Source organism: Balaenoptera borealis, assembly GCF_965194805.1.
Source record: "Balaenoptera borealis genome assembly, chromosome: 13".
Lineage (NCBI taxonomy): Eukaryota > Metazoa > Chordata > Mammalia > Artiodactyla > Balaenopteridae > Balaenoptera > Balaenoptera borealis.
In genome coordinates, this window is record NC_138870.1 from 101109930 (window position 1) to 101126065 (window position 16136).

At 55.3% G+C, this 16136-nt stretch overlaps 1 protein-coding gene across 1 annotated transcript in view; it reads left to right on the forward strand.

The window, feature by feature from the left end:
- Window positions 1-14941, forward strand: part of PARVG (parvin gamma) — a 28713-nt gene extending 13772 nt beyond the window's left edge. The window contains exons 8-13 of the mRNA XM_082350867.1: window positions 2503-2525; window positions 4638-4696; window positions 4918-4986; window positions 7034-7135; window positions 13338-13410; window positions 13886-14941. Of these exons, the coding sequence (XP_082206993.1) occupies window positions 2503-2525; window positions 4638-4696; window positions 4918-4986; window positions 7034-7135; window positions 13338-13410; window positions 13886-13995 (436 nt within the window). The 3' untranslated portion in view covers window positions 13996-14941. The remainder of the gene's footprint in view (window positions 1-2502; window positions 2526-4637; window positions 4697-4917; window positions 4987-7033; window positions 7136-13337; window positions 13411-13885) is intronic.
- The last annotated feature ends 1195 nt before the right edge of the window (window positions 14942-16136 follow it).

Here is a 16136-nt window from a genome sequence, read left to right on the forward strand (position 1 = left end):
GGGAAACCTTTCCCTCATCCATGGCGGGGAGATTCTGCAGCCGGGCGTGAAACTTACAACCGGTGCCAGGAGGCAAGGGCGCCGCGGGCTCGCTCATACCACCAGCGCTTAGTGAGCACCTACTGTGTACGGGGTGGGGCTGGGACCTGGAGTGCCCGGGTCAGCCAGCTGTCGGCCTTTCATCTGTCCGCGCACGCAGGACACCAGAAGTCCATCAGCCAATGAGCTCTCCCCTCTGCCTCGATACCCACCTGCACAGCATGTGCTTCGTGGCAGAGGTGGAAACACTCACATCGGGACGAGGGCCGGGCACGTGCGCTCGGCAACAAGAGAGCCGCAGAGTCCTGGGGTCTGGGAGAAGCAGGGGTTCCCATTAGGCGTCTTTGAACTGCAGGCCTCAGGTCAACCTTTAGAAGGGCCTTAGCAGCGCGGGACCAGGCTGGCCTGTGGCCTAAACTCCTGACTGCCTGGGTGGTAAAGGAAACCATACATGTACCTCGTACCCCCGACCCAAGCCCTCCAACACCCCAGCTGCGCTGTCTCTCCAGGGAGACGCGGCCGCTTTGCATTACTGGATTCCCTTTTGTTGGAGATTGTAACTGACCTCAGCCAAGGGTCCCTCCCTCCTGCCACCTGTAGGCCCACACTTCCGGGCACCTGCCCAGGTCCCTGCCCCGTTCCCTGGGTGGGAGCCCAGCCCTGCTGCAGGCCCCTGGGTTTGGGACGTTTGTTCTGCCCCGTGAATTGTAGAATCTTTACTGGGTACAGGCAGAATGTTTCTCATCTTTGCAAAGTTGCAAGAGCTGCAGAGGGCCCCTGGCTCTCCCTGCCGGGCAGTATTTCTCCAGACCCTGACACATGTGGCTGCCTGGCTTCCCCACTTCGCAGCCCGCCCCTGTCTTGTCCAAAGGTCTTTACGGTTTTGATCTGAGAGTGGGTTCCTTGCAGGAAAGTTGTGGATTCTCCTTTCCGGTCTAACACTTACTGAAGGCCCACTGTGTGCAGGGCACGGGGCTGTTTCAGCTCCCTTAACCCATTTTACCCTCGGCAACCCCAGCTGGGTGAGTTCAGTTCTCTTCTGCTCACAGGCTGGACAGCCAGCCCCACCTGGACTGAAATCCCAGACCAGCCATGTCTGAGCTGTGTGCCCTTGGGCAAGTCACTCCCCCTCTCTGAGCTTCTTCACGCCTCTGATAAAGGGGGACCCATGCCTACTTGTTGGGGCTGCTGTGAGAGTTATAAGTGATGTATGTGAGGGGACATTCCCCCTCCTGTATGCCCCCAGCCCTGAGGCCCTTCCGGTCTACGGCTCCTGGATGTCCATTGGGGATGGGGTGGGGGGAAGGGCTCAAACCTCTGCCAGCTGATGACGGGTAAGGTCTGTGGTCCAGGCGTGTGAGCCGAGCATGGCCAAGGGCGGAGGAAGCAGACCTCTGCTGGTCCCTCCTGCCAGCGGGGCCCGTGCGCTTGTTGGCCCATTTACCCTCCCAAGGTCACCCTGGGAGGAGGGCTTGCCCCCCCACCTCCAACCACCCCAGCCCCACCCCGACTCGGGGAGGCTAAGTGACCTCTCTGTCACCCAGCCGCTGAGCGACTCTGCACGGGGCCCTGTCAAGGCTGAAGCTTCAGGCTCCAAGTTTGGGGAACTTGAGAGGGAGGGTGCAGTTAGCGGTCATGGGCGCTGCACCCCTTCTCCCTTCATAGCCCTAAAATCACCCTTCTCAGCCGCTGATGAGCTCAGAAATGTCTGTGAGGGCAGCACAGGGACTTGTGCCCCTCCTGGCAGCTGCCTCCGTGCTGAGCCCTGAGTCTCAGGCTGCCCTCTCCACCCCCCAGGGCCACGGTCAGAGGGGCCGCCCGGCTCTCCAGGGAGAGTTCGGCCTACTTGGGTCCCAGAACCTTGCTTCTAGGAGGTGCGCTGGGGCAGAGAATTTAGCAACAAAGTCAAAGAAAAACCACTCGAAAACAATAGAAAGGGAGTGAAAGAAGCCAGACACAAGAGAGTACATACGATTTCATTTCATAGACGAACAGACAAAATGAAAGGCCAACAAGACAAATCAGAGCAGTGGTAACCTTTGTGGGGTGTAATGGGACGGGGGAGCACATTGGGGGTGCTAGGAAGGTTCTGTGCCTTGTTGGGGGTGGTGATTACACATGCATGTACATATGTAAACATGCACCAGCTCTAAAGTTAGGATGCGTGTGTTTTTCTTGTGTGTGTAACATGCCCCCCTGCAAACTAAAACAGCAGCCACAGAAAGGACACAATCCAGACATTTCTAGGTGTGGGAGCCTCAGGGGAAGGTTTGAACCTCGTTTGCCGTTTGCTTTCCACGAGGGCCCTGCCTGCTTACAGAGCTGCCAGGAAAAAGCAGCTCCCCAGTTTCTTTGTCAACCTTCCCACTGCCGGGTCTTGTCATATGAAGAGACTACAGGTTTGAGGATGGTTTTTTTTTAACCATGTGTTTCCTTTTTTCCCCCCTACAATTTTCCCTTTAGCACAGACAAGGACCAACCTTCGAGTGAGTACTTTCCTAATTTAGGGAATCTTTTTCTACTGGATACGTGTGGAGACAAACATGTCATGGTGACAGGTTGATTATTGGGTGCGCTCCAAGTTCCTTTGTGGTCTGCTATGTGTATCTCGAGCCCTCTTGTCCGTTTGTCCCTCCTTCTGTCTGTCTGTCCATGGATCTGGCTGTTCCTTCTTACGATACGGCTCACATGGGTAGAGAGATTTATAATTCCCATCGGCAGCAACTATGGAGTGTTCAGTGTGTGGGCTCTGGAGCCAGTCAACCTGGGTTCAAACACTAATTCCTCCATTTATTAGCCACGTGAACTTGGGCAAGTGTCTGAACCGGTCTGTGCCTCAGTTTCCTCATCTGTAAAATGGGATTAATAATGGCACCCACCTCTTAGAATGGTGGTGAGGGTGAAAAGATACCTTGTGAATGTGCTTAGCACAGAGTAAGTGCTTGATAGTGATTGTTCACTAATTTGGCTGCTACTTTTGTGACAGAGATCTTCACCAATCAACTGATGAAGCCAGCCTTTCCTTCTTCATTCATTCATTCCTTAGTCTGCCTGGCCAGTTGGTCATCCATCCATCCTTATACCAATCCATCTATCCATCCTTATACCAATCCATTCATCTATTCATCCATCCATCCACCCACCCATCCATCCATCCATCCACCCATCCATCCATCCTTCTATCCATCCATTCATCCATCTACCAACCCATCCATTCATCATCCATCCATCTTAACATGATTTTTCCTCCTTGAACCTTACCCACTTGGGACAAAGAGCTGTATGGGCAAGGGATTCTCACCTGCAGAGGAGGAGATAGTGACCTGCGAGGGGCTTCTGAGAACAGGGGCTGGGAATGGTTGAGTGGGGAAAGGGAGGAGAGGGGAGGCACGAAGGAGGCTGGTCGGATGTCTGTGTGTGCATGTGTGGAGGGGCAGCCGGAGGACACAGGGGTTGCCTAGGGAGCAGTGTTTGTTAGGGGGCTGCATGAGGCTGGGTCACACAATGAGGGGCAGGGACACGGAAAAGGGCTTCCTTAAAACCATTTCTAGCATGTCCATCCTGTTCTGGCCTGTGCCATCTGAGTGCACATTGGCCTCTGAATTCCTGGCTCCTTCAGGGACACAATTTCACTGACCACAGGCCAAGAGGTCTGGGAGGGACCACTGGTGTTTCCACCATGTTTATTGGTTTATGGGGCATTTTAACGTGCATGATGCTATCTGGTGCTACTTTTCCCCCTTCACTAATGAGGGAACTGAGGCACAGAGAGGTGAAGTGATTTGTTCAGAGTCACACAGCAGCTGATTGGCAGAATCAAGAGGGAAATTCTTCTACTCGGTTTGGGTATTCAGTGCCTGGGGAGCATTCTCCCCAGGGGAAGGTGAAAAGCTGCATAGCTGCGAATAGTAGGAATGCAGCTTGTGGGAAAAGGGCGTTAGTCTGAGGACTTGGCACCTCTGAGGCTGGACCAGTGGCCTGAGCTGCTAAGACGCAGCTCCGTGGGCATGACTCAGCTGTGGAGGGCGCTGGTCTTTTGTGCGCTGTAGCAAAGTCCGGACTCTCTGGGAGGGCTGGGTGCCCTTATTCTGCCAATCCACAAACGCCGCGGAGGAGACCTCTGGGCCAAGAGTCAGTGCGGGGCTGGTCCCTGCTCAGCCATCTATGGCAGTTCCCGTGGGCTTGTGGGTGGAGCAGGGAACCAGCTGGAGGCAGGGCAAGTTCCCAGAGGAAGGGTTGGTGTCCACGGCAGGAAAGATGACTGTTTACTTAAGTCCTACTGTGTGCCCAGCCACCATCACAAATGTGTTATCTGCTCCCAAACTGGATATTTACAATGACCCCACCTAGTATTTATTATCAGCCATACTTTACAGATGAGGAAAACAAGGCCCAGAGAGGGGAGGCGATTCTCTCCAGGCCACACAGCCAGGGGAGCAGTGACTCTGACCCAGACCTGTTCTTTAATTCAAGAACCTTGAGATAAAACTACATCTCCCTCGAGACTGGTTATTCTGAGAAACTTTGGTGGAAAAAAGTCCCTGTTTGACCCAAAGATAATAGCATCGTAATGAGGTGTTTAATGGTTCTGTCTGCAGAGGACGTCTTTGATGAATTATTTAAGCTGGCCCCGGAGAAAGTGAACGCTGTGAAAGAGGTAAGAGAGGTCAAAGTTCCAAGAGTACCTCCTGCCGCCCGCCCACCCACCGCCCACCTGCCTTGAGTCTGGGGGTGGGAGTGGGGCAAAGGGAAAGGAATCGGGACCTCACTCTGCACCTGCTGTGCGCCGGGTGCCGTGCGGGGGCCTTTTTGTGACCCCAAGTGGGAAGGTCGCAAACCCAAGCTGGGGACCTGGGGCCCTTGTTCTTCCCTGGGTAGGCCATCGTGAACTTCGTCAACCAGAAGCTGGACCGCCTGGGCCTGTCCGTGCAGAATCTGGACACCCAGGTAGGGACTCAGCTGCAGGGTCTGGGGCAGGGAAGGGGCATGGGGAGGGGGTTCCACAGGGCACTGGGAGCCTGGGCCCATCCTATGTGGCGTGGCGTGTGTCACCTCTTGGAACCTTGGGGTCCTCTTCTCCAATGGGGATGTTGCTGGTAGGCGGTATTGCCCATCAGGGGCACGACGGGGATCCTGTGAGGTGGGGATCTCGGGGTTTGTCTACGCTGTTATTACTTTTCATTGTAAAATAACCACTTTTCAGCTCTTTTTTCAAAATTAATCTTGGTCTATCCAATCCCAAGACTCAAAGCACATGAGGTTTCCCTAACTGCATTCGCTCGCAGCGTTTATTAGGTTGTACCGTGTGCCAGGAGGGGTTGTAGGTGCCAACACAGCCCCGTGTCTGTGGACTCCCTGAGTTGCCCAGCCCACTGTTCTGGGGCAGGAACAGAGTCTTAGGAGGTCAGCCTTCCCCAGTGGGTCGTGGCCTCCGACGAGGATGCTGTGCCCTGTGGTTTCCCTCAACACAGTGGGGCGCAGAGAAGCTGTGAAGCTAATTGCCAGCCCAGGGCCTTCAGGGCAGCAATGGAACCTGCTGGACCCTGGGCACATTAACTGGGCGTGGTGGTGCAGGGCTCGGGCCACGTGGGTTTTGCTCACACAGCATGGCTGGGGGCAGGTGGTGAGGTCAGGTCTGGTCACTGGAGCTGCTGATGTCTCAGGCACAGCCTGACATTAGCCAGCGGGGAACGGGGTTGCTATACCCCTGTGCCTGGTAGCTAAAGCCGATACTGCCCTCACTATATGCCCGGCCCTGAGCAAAGTGCTTTGCATACATTAACTCACTGACTCCTCCCAACAAACTCTTTAGGTGGGAACTGATACTATCCCATTTTACAGATGAGGACATTAAGCACAGAGAGGTTAATTAACTTGTCCAAGGTCACACAGCGATTAACTGGTGGACCTGGGATTTAAGCCCAGGTTGCTGAGGCCAGAGTTTGTGCAGAGGAGTCTGTGTGTGACGTGGTGTGGTGACACTGCAGGGTGGAGATAGCAGACTCTGAAGCCAGATGGGCACGTGTTGCTCCTGGGCTCTGAGGACACCTTCTCCACCTTAGCTGTGTGGCTTTGGACCTGGACTTCTCTGAGCCTCAGGCTCCTCTTCTTTTAAAATGGGTACAGGGATGCCAACCTCATAGAACTGTGAGTAATAAATGAGATGATGAGCATCCAGGCGTTTTGTGTATTACCTGACACACTGTCTACACATAATAAACAATACATTTGTGGTTTTATTGTATTTTATGTGGGAATAAACAAGATGATTTCTTAGGTTTACATTCTACCTGTTTCATCTTTCTCTCTCCCTTGGTAAAATAATGACATTTGGAGAATAATGGCACATGTGAGGATGGTATTTCGACTGCTGGATAAAAGGGGATATTAAAGTCCCTGGTATTTTGGTGGTATTACCAGGGAATATGCCAAACTAATAGCATCAGAATAGACCTAATATGAGGAAATTCCATTAAGGACTTCACGTGGTGGCTTTTCCTCCAACATTCAATCTTGTGTTTTGTGTCTTTGAAGAGATTGAATAGGATTATATTAGCATATCATGTGCTGGTGCTAGGGTGACAGATTTATCTCTGAACATACAGACAAAACAGACAAATACAAATGTGGCAGCCAGCAAAATAAGCTCGGTGTGCTGTTCTCTGCCTTCTCCTGATGGAATTATTTAACACTTAACTCTGTTTTCTCCTGGGCTTCTGTAGCTCATGGAACAGCATGTGGTTTAAAAAATGATTTGAAGCTATTTTACAGAAAATGTAAAAATAGCTCATTTTATTGAGCGCATGCTCTGTGCTAGGCACCCGATAACTGCTTTACATCTGCTGCTGTTTACAACAACTCTGTGAGGTCAGGGTGTCGTCCCCATTTCTCAAAAAGGCTCAGAGAGGTTGTGTGACTTCCGTAGGGTCACACAGCCTGTAAAAGGCAGAGTGGGATCCTCCAGGCTATCTGCCTCCCGTTCCCTCCTTTGTAGTTTGCAGATGGAGTCATCTTACTCTTGCTGATTGGACAACTGGAAGGCTTCTTCCTGCACTTGAAGGAATTCTATCTCACTCCCAAATCTCCTGCGGAAATGGTAAGTTTTCCAAAGATTTTCCTTAGGGGTCTACCTCTGAGTAGACAGATCTAGGAAATTGTCATGATCAGTCTTTATTTATTCACTTCCAGGTGAAGTAAGGGTGAAAGGAAACTTTGTTTGTCCATATGTCTGCCCATCCATCCACCAGCCTCACCCATAGACGCTCACACCTATCCACTGACTTATTCATTCATTCATCCACCCAATTCATCCACCCATTCACCTGCCTGCACATCCACCCATCCACCCATCCATCCACCTGCCCATCCATCCATCCATCTATCCACCTGCCCATCCTTCCATCCATCCACTTGCCCATCCATCCATCTATCCATCCATCCATCCATCCACCCACCCACCCATCCACCTACCCATTCATCCATCCATCCACCTGCCCATCCATCCATCCATCCATCCACCCACCCATCCATCCATCCACCCATCCATCCATCCACCCACCCATCCATCCATCCACCCATCCATCCATCCATCCCTCCACCTGCCCATCCATCCATCTACCTGTCCGCCCACCCATTCACCCATGCACCGGATCCATCATTTTCTGAGGTCCTCTTGGCATCAGGCCCCGTAGGCCATAAAGACAATCCAGCACAGCTCCTGCTTTTGAGGACCGCTCACTCTCCACCCACTGTACTCTCAATGATGTATGGTATTCTAGGGCCATGATGAAGTGCGTTGGTTCATGGTGGGTGGGCCGGTGCGGGACCTGAAAGAAAGCGTGGTTAGTAGGATCTGCAGGAGTCAGGAGAGGCCTTGCATGAGAGGTGGCCGTGAAATTGACTGGGGCTTGGTTCGCAGCGTTAACTCGGGAGGGCACCCCCAGGGGAAGGGAACAGAGTCAGCCAAGGCTCGGATGTGGCAGGGGTTCTGGCCTTGTGGGAATCAGGAGTTCCCATGTGGACCCTGGAGTCTGGGGGGCTGGTTGGGAGATGGCTGCGTTAGTCCAGGCGCAGGGCTCTGGTCTCCGCCTGCACCTCAGGCTTTTTGCCTCTATAATGTGTTCAGTCCCTGGCCTGCCACCCCTCAGACCATACAAATAATAGGAAAGAGTCTGGAGTATCACAGAGGTGGAAGCCTCCAGGGGCATGTGGAAGCCTCCAGGGGCATGTGGTCCCTGGTCCCCCAGACCCGCCCAGGACCCCAGGTGGCCAGCTTCTCTCTGTCTGCACCAGGGTCCCGGGGACGGCTCAGCGGCAACCCAGGGTAGGAGGGCACCCTTTCAACCCTCCACAGAGAGGGGACACCAGGCAGGGCTGGGTGCCGGTTCCCAGTGCCAGCCTTGGGGCGTTTCTGGGAAAAGGAAAGATTTCTGTCCCCTTTGATGTGCCCGTGGCCCTGGGGCTGGTTCAAACCTCAAGGCCTGCCTGGGGTTGGGAGGTGAGCCTGTACACCCTTGACCCCGGGCCAGTTCCAGACTCGATCTGTGCCTGGCCCCGACGTATCCGCAGCCCTGTCTGTACCTGCTTCTGGCTGCAAGCCTGACCTACCCGGTCCCCTGCCGAATGTTCCAGGCCCGCCTTCCCAGCCTGCCTGACCCCCGGCCGCAGCCTCACTGCCTGCCTGTGGTCCTTACTCAGCCTGGGCCTCTGGCATCTCCAGATCTTTCCCAGGCCGTTCTCTAGGCCCATCCTGCCCCCTGCTTTGCTTCAACCCCCTTAGCCGGGTGGTCGGCTCTGACCACCTTATCCCCTCTGAGCTCTTGGGCATCCTATAGGGCCCCGAACCATGGCTACTCTCACATTCTCTTGGAGTCCCACCTGCCTCCGGCCTCACCTGGCCCTTTACCCCATTTCTCCCTCACTCCATACCCCTGCGAGGGAGGTAGGGCAGGGTTGTATCTCCATTTTACAGAGGGGAAAACTGAGGCTTTGGGACATGCCCAGGGCCATCCAGCTACTCAGTGGCAGGTCTGACACCAGGACTGGCCACCCAACCCTCAGCCCACACTTCCTCCTTTGCAGCAGGAAGATGCCATCTTTGTGGCATCATCTCCACCTTCCCAGGAGGCAGGGGTGCTCTTGACTTGAAGATTGATTTGGGGCTCAGATTCCCAAGAGCTGAGAAGCAAACAGGCTAGAGCAGTGCGGTGTTTGTAGCTCTAGTGGTGGTAGAAACAGTGGTCAACACTTACTAAGTTCTTGTCCTTCACCAGGCACTGTGTTAATCAGCTATTGCCACGAAAATGCTGTGTAACAAACCACCCAAACAACCAGTGGCTTAAAACTGCAATCCTTCGTTCTTGTGGATCTGCGGGTCGGCTGGGTTTGGCTGCTCTAGGCTTGGCTGGGCTCCATCACTCACCCGGGGTGGGCTGGGCGTCAGGCCATGTAGGCTGGGGTCACTGGGGCCGTTCAGCTCCGTGCCACGTGCTTCTCCTCCTCCCTGGGACTGGCAGTGAGCCTGGCATGTTTTTTTCACGGCAATGGCAGGGACACAGAGACAAAGCAGAACACACAAGGCGCAGGCTCAGACCTGGGGTGCCGTCACTTCCTCTTCATCCTCTTGGCCAGAGGAGGCCCTGCGGCCTTGGTGCAGAGGCGGGAGAGCCCTGCGGTGTGTGGTGCAGAGACGATGCAGAACTGGGGCCAGGGAGGCGCTCACCTCCCTGGATGAACTTGTTAATTCCTCCCAACATCAGGCCTCTGTGTAGGAACTATTCCCCATCCCCATTTTGCTCTGGGGAAACTGAGTTCAGAGGGAGCTAGTAAGCTGGTCAGGAGCACACCACCAGTTAGGGTCGAGGTCAGACTGGCATCCAGGCTCGTCTCTCTCCAAAGCCAGAGCCGCCTCCTTGCGTCATTCCGGGGGAGCCAGAGTGAGCCCCATGGGAGACGGGGGCGGGTGGTGAGCCTTTCGATGGCCAAGAAGGAGGCTCGCCCGGAGCTGCGGGGACAGGGGGGCTTAGGTGGGTCAGAGCGAGGCTGAGACCGTGGCACTGACCTTCATCCGGAAGGCAGGAGGCCTGTGTGTGATCAGTGATGAGGGTGGGAGGATGGAGACGGGCAGGTCACACGTAGGCCCCCTGGGGACGAGGGGCTCAGAACAGCACAGGGGTCCTCTCTCTGTTACTCAGGTGTTGGGATTTCATGGGATGTCAAGGTGTGATCACTATTTGCTCACCTCCAACCCCTAGTTAGTTACAAGCCAGGGACAAACGTCCCAACTTCTAAGGCCCCTGTGTGCAGGCAGCCTGCCAACTCCACCGGCTTTAGGACCGGCTTCAGGACCAGCTTCCAAAGATGAGGCACAATCTATGTGGGGGAAAAGAAGCAGCCTCTCAGCTCAGACCCCAAGAATGCATTTTTATGGACTATTGTAGGAAATCTCAGCCACAGGAATGTGTAATAAAAATGCTGGGGAAGTCATTAGCTGAAGAGGGCAGGAACAGCGGCCCTTTCCGAGGAATTGTTATCTCCGCAGTGTGGCCTCTGGCAATTGAATTTCTCGTTATCAGACCTTCTTTGCCAATGGCAAAGGTTGCCATTCCCTGAGGGAAGAGGAGTAGGGGTGGAGGAGAAAGGCGATCATTTTCTCTGCAGAAATGAAAGCACCGGGGCCAAGAATCTCTGGCTTCTTCCGACATGCAGTTACTTCTCCCGGGGATGATTTGAATGCATCCTTCTGGGTCGTAACCTTCTCTCAGCTCCATACTTTCATCATCTCAAACTGTGCGCGGAAGAAAAATGATGCTTTGGGTAGAGTGTGGTGGGATCAGGCTGGAGCCTGGGGCAGCTCTCCTGGTCAGACTGAGCACCACCGAGGAGTGTGACCCATAGAAACAAGTGTGATCATTGCTCTAGTTGATGGCAGCAATTCTCAAATCCCACGAGGGCAGGTAGTGGGTCTGGGTTTGCCCCTGTTGCGTGGCCAGCGCATAGTAGATGCTCAATAAATATTTTTTAAATAAGGGAAGGAAGTCTTTCCAAGACACTGGTCCCGTGAGCTGCTCTGTGACAAATGGATCTTATGGTCAAGTCACCTGGGAAAACATGCACAGTCTTGAAGGCTCATGACACACCAAAACATATTCAAGGCTCTGAGAAGTCCTGCAGCAGAGGATTTCCATAGAACTTTGTCGAAGCCAACATTTCCCAAAGCTGTTTGGCTTTCTGCACCTTGGACCATGCTGTGGGGATGCGGGCTTAGAGGGTGAGCGCATCAAAGGCAGGGCTGCGAGGCGGGGGAACCCAGCCCGGCTGTCTCGTTCTCACTCTGACATTTACTTTCTGTGCGCCCTGTAAATAGTGTTCATGATGAGAATGAGAATAATAGCAATAGTTGTAACCCTCATTTTCCAGTCGGGGGAAGACTTGGGGACAAAGGCACGGGACGAGCAGTGGAGGTCTTAGCCCCTCACTCTGAGGTTTGCTTCCACCTGGTCTGGGCCTCCCCAGAGGTGTGTCTCACCTGCTTGGGAGCATTGGCACCTGTGACAGCCTTGGTTTCTTCTTCTTGATGGGCTCTCGAGGGGACAGCCCTGCTGGGCCGCTGACCCAGCCTCTGCCACTCTCTCTCTTGCATCTTGGACCCAGCTCAGGGCCTCTGTCCATGTGATGCTCCATCAACTCTCCCCCGTGGAGAAGGGCTCTGCTCACTGCCTTCCAGACCCCTGTGGTCCCTGCACGGCCACCAGCTGCCATGGAGGACTCTGGCCCCTTGCCCGGGATGTGGCAGGAGTCCTTGGCGTGGGCGGAAGATGCTCCCCCTGACCCTGCCTTGTGCCCTTGGACCGGGACGGTGACCTGCCCCTTTCCCTCTCAGACAGAGTTCTTTCTCAGGGGCTTCAGGCCCTCCTACACGCCTCACTTCCCAGCCCTTGTAGGAGCCCGGACAGCTGGAATTTGCAGGGAAGCCCTGGCTCTGCCTTCATTATCCCACCTTCAAGTCTTGCCCTGTGGTTCCAATCCTGTGTCCACCATCACACTTGGATCTACATGGCAGCTTGGAAAGGCCTCTGGAAGATGCACTATTCCCCTTATACAGATGAGGGGACAAAGGCCCAGGCAGGACACATGCCTTGTCTGACCTGTGACTTGTGACGTAGTCGGGCGGGTGCACAGACATCTAACCCAGATCTGCCCAGACCCACCAGGAGGTGACTGCAGGCGGCCTAGGCAGGGCGGCCTCCTCGGATGGGCCTTGCTCATCTGCTGCTCCGCCAGCCGGGTCTCTGGGCCCCTGGCTAGGTTGCCATGGGAACTGCCTGGCCTGTTTGAAGCGGGCTTTGGGGCTGGGATGGTCGGCAGATGGGGAGGGAAGGGACCGGCACTGCCGGCCACCAGTCTGGGACATCCAGTCAGCACAGTGGGCCTGAGACCGTTGAAGGAAGGACCTGCTTGAGGTGCCAGGGAATAGGGGACTCAGCCAGCTTTATCCCTGGCTTGTCCTGCCTTGCCCCATGTCCTCTTTTTACCACACCAGCCTGCTGCCCCAAGGAGAAGGGCAGGGGTCTTTTCGGTGGGATCTGAGGCCCCAGGGAGAAACTAGCTGTGAAAAGGCAGGGCTCCACTGACAGATGGGCGGCTCTGAGCCGAGGGCTGATGGGGCTCCCCAGGGCCCGCCACCCGGGGTCCTGGATCGGGGGAGATGGTGGAGACCCCGCTTTGCAGGGAGCAAGTGGAGGCCCCAAGGCGCCGAGGGACTTGCTCGAGGCTCCCCAGGACCGAGCGGGGATCCGAACCTGGGTGGGCCTGACTCTGGCCCGGGCATTCTCCTCAGTGCTGGGATCGGTGTCTCAGGCGCCAGCCCAGGCAGAGGGGTGGCACAAAGGGCAGGCACCTGGGTAGAGGTGGCTCCTCCAGCCCCCAGTCTATTTTGCAGGCACCTGGTTCCGACACTTTCCGTCCTGTGAGCTCAGATGAGCCCTGTGGCCGCTCTGAATGTCGGTCTCCTCATCTATGCTTTACCCATGGAACTCAGCTGTTTGTTCCTGAGGGAGTCTCTGTTGCTCACGGGTTTCGGGGCTTCTTCGGAAAAGATCAGGATGAACCCATGCTCCCTTCCCTGGCTAGTCCCCTCACCTGGCAGGACTCACCCCCAGGTGTCACCTCCACCAGGAAGCCTTCCCTGATCCCTGGGCTGGGTGCCTTCCTCAGGGGCTGCCTTTCCCACTAGAGGTGGCCTCCTTGCTGCACGATGGGTCATCGTGCTGACATCTGATGGGGTCTTGTCATTGTAGCTACACAACGTCACCCTGGCCCTGGAGCTGCTGAAGGATGAAGGCCTTCTCAACCACCCCGTCAGCCCCGAAGGTGAGTGCAGGGCACTCGTGGGCAGCCAGCCTCGGGCGAGCGCCACCGAGCGGGGCACGGGGCGTGGGGACAGCCCTGTGTTGGTGCGGCCTCTTGCCTGGCGTTTGCTGAGTTTTCCTATGAGGGGCACTGTGTCCACAGCTCCTACCCACGCCAGTGGAGGATGGTCCTGGGGAGAGGAGATGGGGGACTGAGGTCCCTGGGGATGGGCTGTGCAGAGGGCTGAGGCCTGGAGGAGTCGCAATGTTGGGGGCCCCACAGGTGGGTGCAGGGGAGGAGGAGGAGGTGGCACACCCTGTGATGGGTCCTGGGACTCAGGCCCAGCTTGACCAACTGTCCTGGTTTGCCGGGGTTTCTCCCGGGTTTAGCACTGAAGGCCTGTGTCCCAGGGAACCCCTTGGTCCCGGGCAAAGGTGGACGGTTGGCCACCCCCTGCCCAGGCCTGAACCCTGCCCTGCTCTCCCCTGGCCCGCAGACATAGTGAACAAGGACGCCAAGAGCACACTGCGGGTCCTCTACAGCCTGTTTCGCAAGCACAAGCTGAAAGAAAGCGCGGACGGGGTGCCCCTGGAATCCCCAAATTAACCGTCACAGCCCCCAAAATCTGCTTCTCAGAACCTGCCTGCCAGGCCCAGCTGGAGGTCCTGAGGGCCGCAGAGGGATCTCCTCCCCGTCCAGCCAGCCCCTGGGCCTCCCACTCTTATCCTGTGTGCCTGCGGCACGCCCCAGCCCCCCTTCCCTCTCTGCTGTTTCCATCCGTCTGAATATCTTTGAACTCACTAAGCGTGGATTCGTTCTGAGCCAACCTCTGGCCTCGCTCAGTTTCTTTTAACAAATGTATTTCTGGGAGGGATTTGGGGAGCCTGCCGTTGTTCTGGGAAGGGCCCCGCTAAATGTGCATGAATATGAGCTGACCCCCCACCCCCCACGCAGCCTCTCTCCCCACAGGGTGGGCGTGGGAGGGGCTCTTGTCTCTGAGGCCACCCCTGGGGCAGCCGAGAGCCCAGCGGAGCTGATCTTCATTGGGGCCGAGGGTCCCGCCCTGGAGCCGGACGGCCCCTCAGGTGTCAGGGTTGACCTGACGGCAGAGACCCGCCTGCCCACACTCAGCTACTGCAGCCCGCCTGCCTCTCGAGTAGGGTGATGGCCCCAGCATCACCCTCCAGAGGCAGGAGCCCTAAGTGGCTCCAAAACCAGGCCGCTGTGCCCTTCGGGAACGTCAATTCAGTTACTTTTCAGAGGAACTGTGGCCCAGGCCCAGCCCTACGGCCGTGATGGTGAGCTTTGCCCAAAAGTCACAGAGAAGACGTCTTTGTGGCTGATTAGTGGGTCAGATCGTCTCCCAGTCGGTCCCCAGGGAGCTGCCGCGTGTGTGTGTGTGTGTGTGTGTGTGTGTGTGTGTGTGTGTGTGTGTGTGTTTCCCTCTCTCTCCAGCGAGACTCAGCACCTGCTGCATACATTTCTTAAAGCAAAAGTCCCTGTGGGAGGATTGAACAGGGAGTCCCAGAGCTGACATCAGATGGGCACCAGCCTGGAGGAAGCAGGGCGGGCGGGGCTGGGGGTAGGGAGGGCCCACAGGGGAGGGCGGGGCGGTGGACCCTGGCTGGTGCTGGGCTCCTCCCTGCTCTCCCAGCTCCAAGCCCCTGTGGAGGACAGAGCCCGCTAGGTCTGGGGTTGTCACAGTTTGACAGCCTTGGATTGGGGGAGGGGCTTTGGGGCAGGGGGCCGGCATGGGCCAGGCCATCTTTGCCAGAGCAGCTGGTGGAGCATGGAGAATGTCCTGCCTACGGGGAGGGACCTAAGGAACCCTTGGAGCTGGTGTCTGAGTGTGAGACAGTCTCAGAGTCTTCCCTCCAACCCACCCGCCGTCCACATGCTCCCCTTACCTCCTGATTCACAGATAATTAGGTGTAGATGAGGCCATGAGGGTGGGGCCCCTGTGATGGGATTAGAGTCCTTATAAGAAAAGAGAGATCAGAGCTCTCTGCCATGTGAGGACACAGCAAGAAGGTGGCCGCCTGCAAACCAGGAAGAGGGCCCCCACCAGGCACCAAATCATCTGGCACCTTGATCTTGGACTTCCCAGATACCAGAACTGTGAGCAATAAATGTCTGATTTTAAAGACACCCAGTCTATGGTATTTTATTATAGTAGCCAGAGCTGATTAACACGGATTTTCAATACCATTAGTCATTAGGGAAATAAAATTAAAACCACAATGAGATCTCACTATACACCCCCTAGAATGGCTACATTGAAAAACTGACAATAGCAAGTGTTGACAAGGATGTGGAGCAATTAGAATTCTCATACATTGCTGGTGGGAATGCAAAATGGTACATTTACTTTGGAAAACAGTTTGGCAATTTCTTATAAAGTGATACAAACACTCACCATATGACCCAGCCATTCCACTGCTAGGTATTTATCCAAGAAAAATGAGAACATATGTCTACACAAAGGCTTAGACATGAATAGCAGTAGTATTCATAAAAACCAAAGACTGGGAAGAACCCAAATGTCCATCGCCGGCAAAGGCATAAACAAATTAGAATGTGTCCATGTAATGGGCTTCTGCTTAGCGACAAAGAGGAAAGGGTGTTGGTACAAAACAGCCTGGATCCTCTCAACAACATTAGGCTAAGTGACGGAAATGAGACACAAAGGGCTACACATTTATAAGAAATTCTAGAAAAGGCGAAACCCTGGTAGGGGCAGGAGGGAA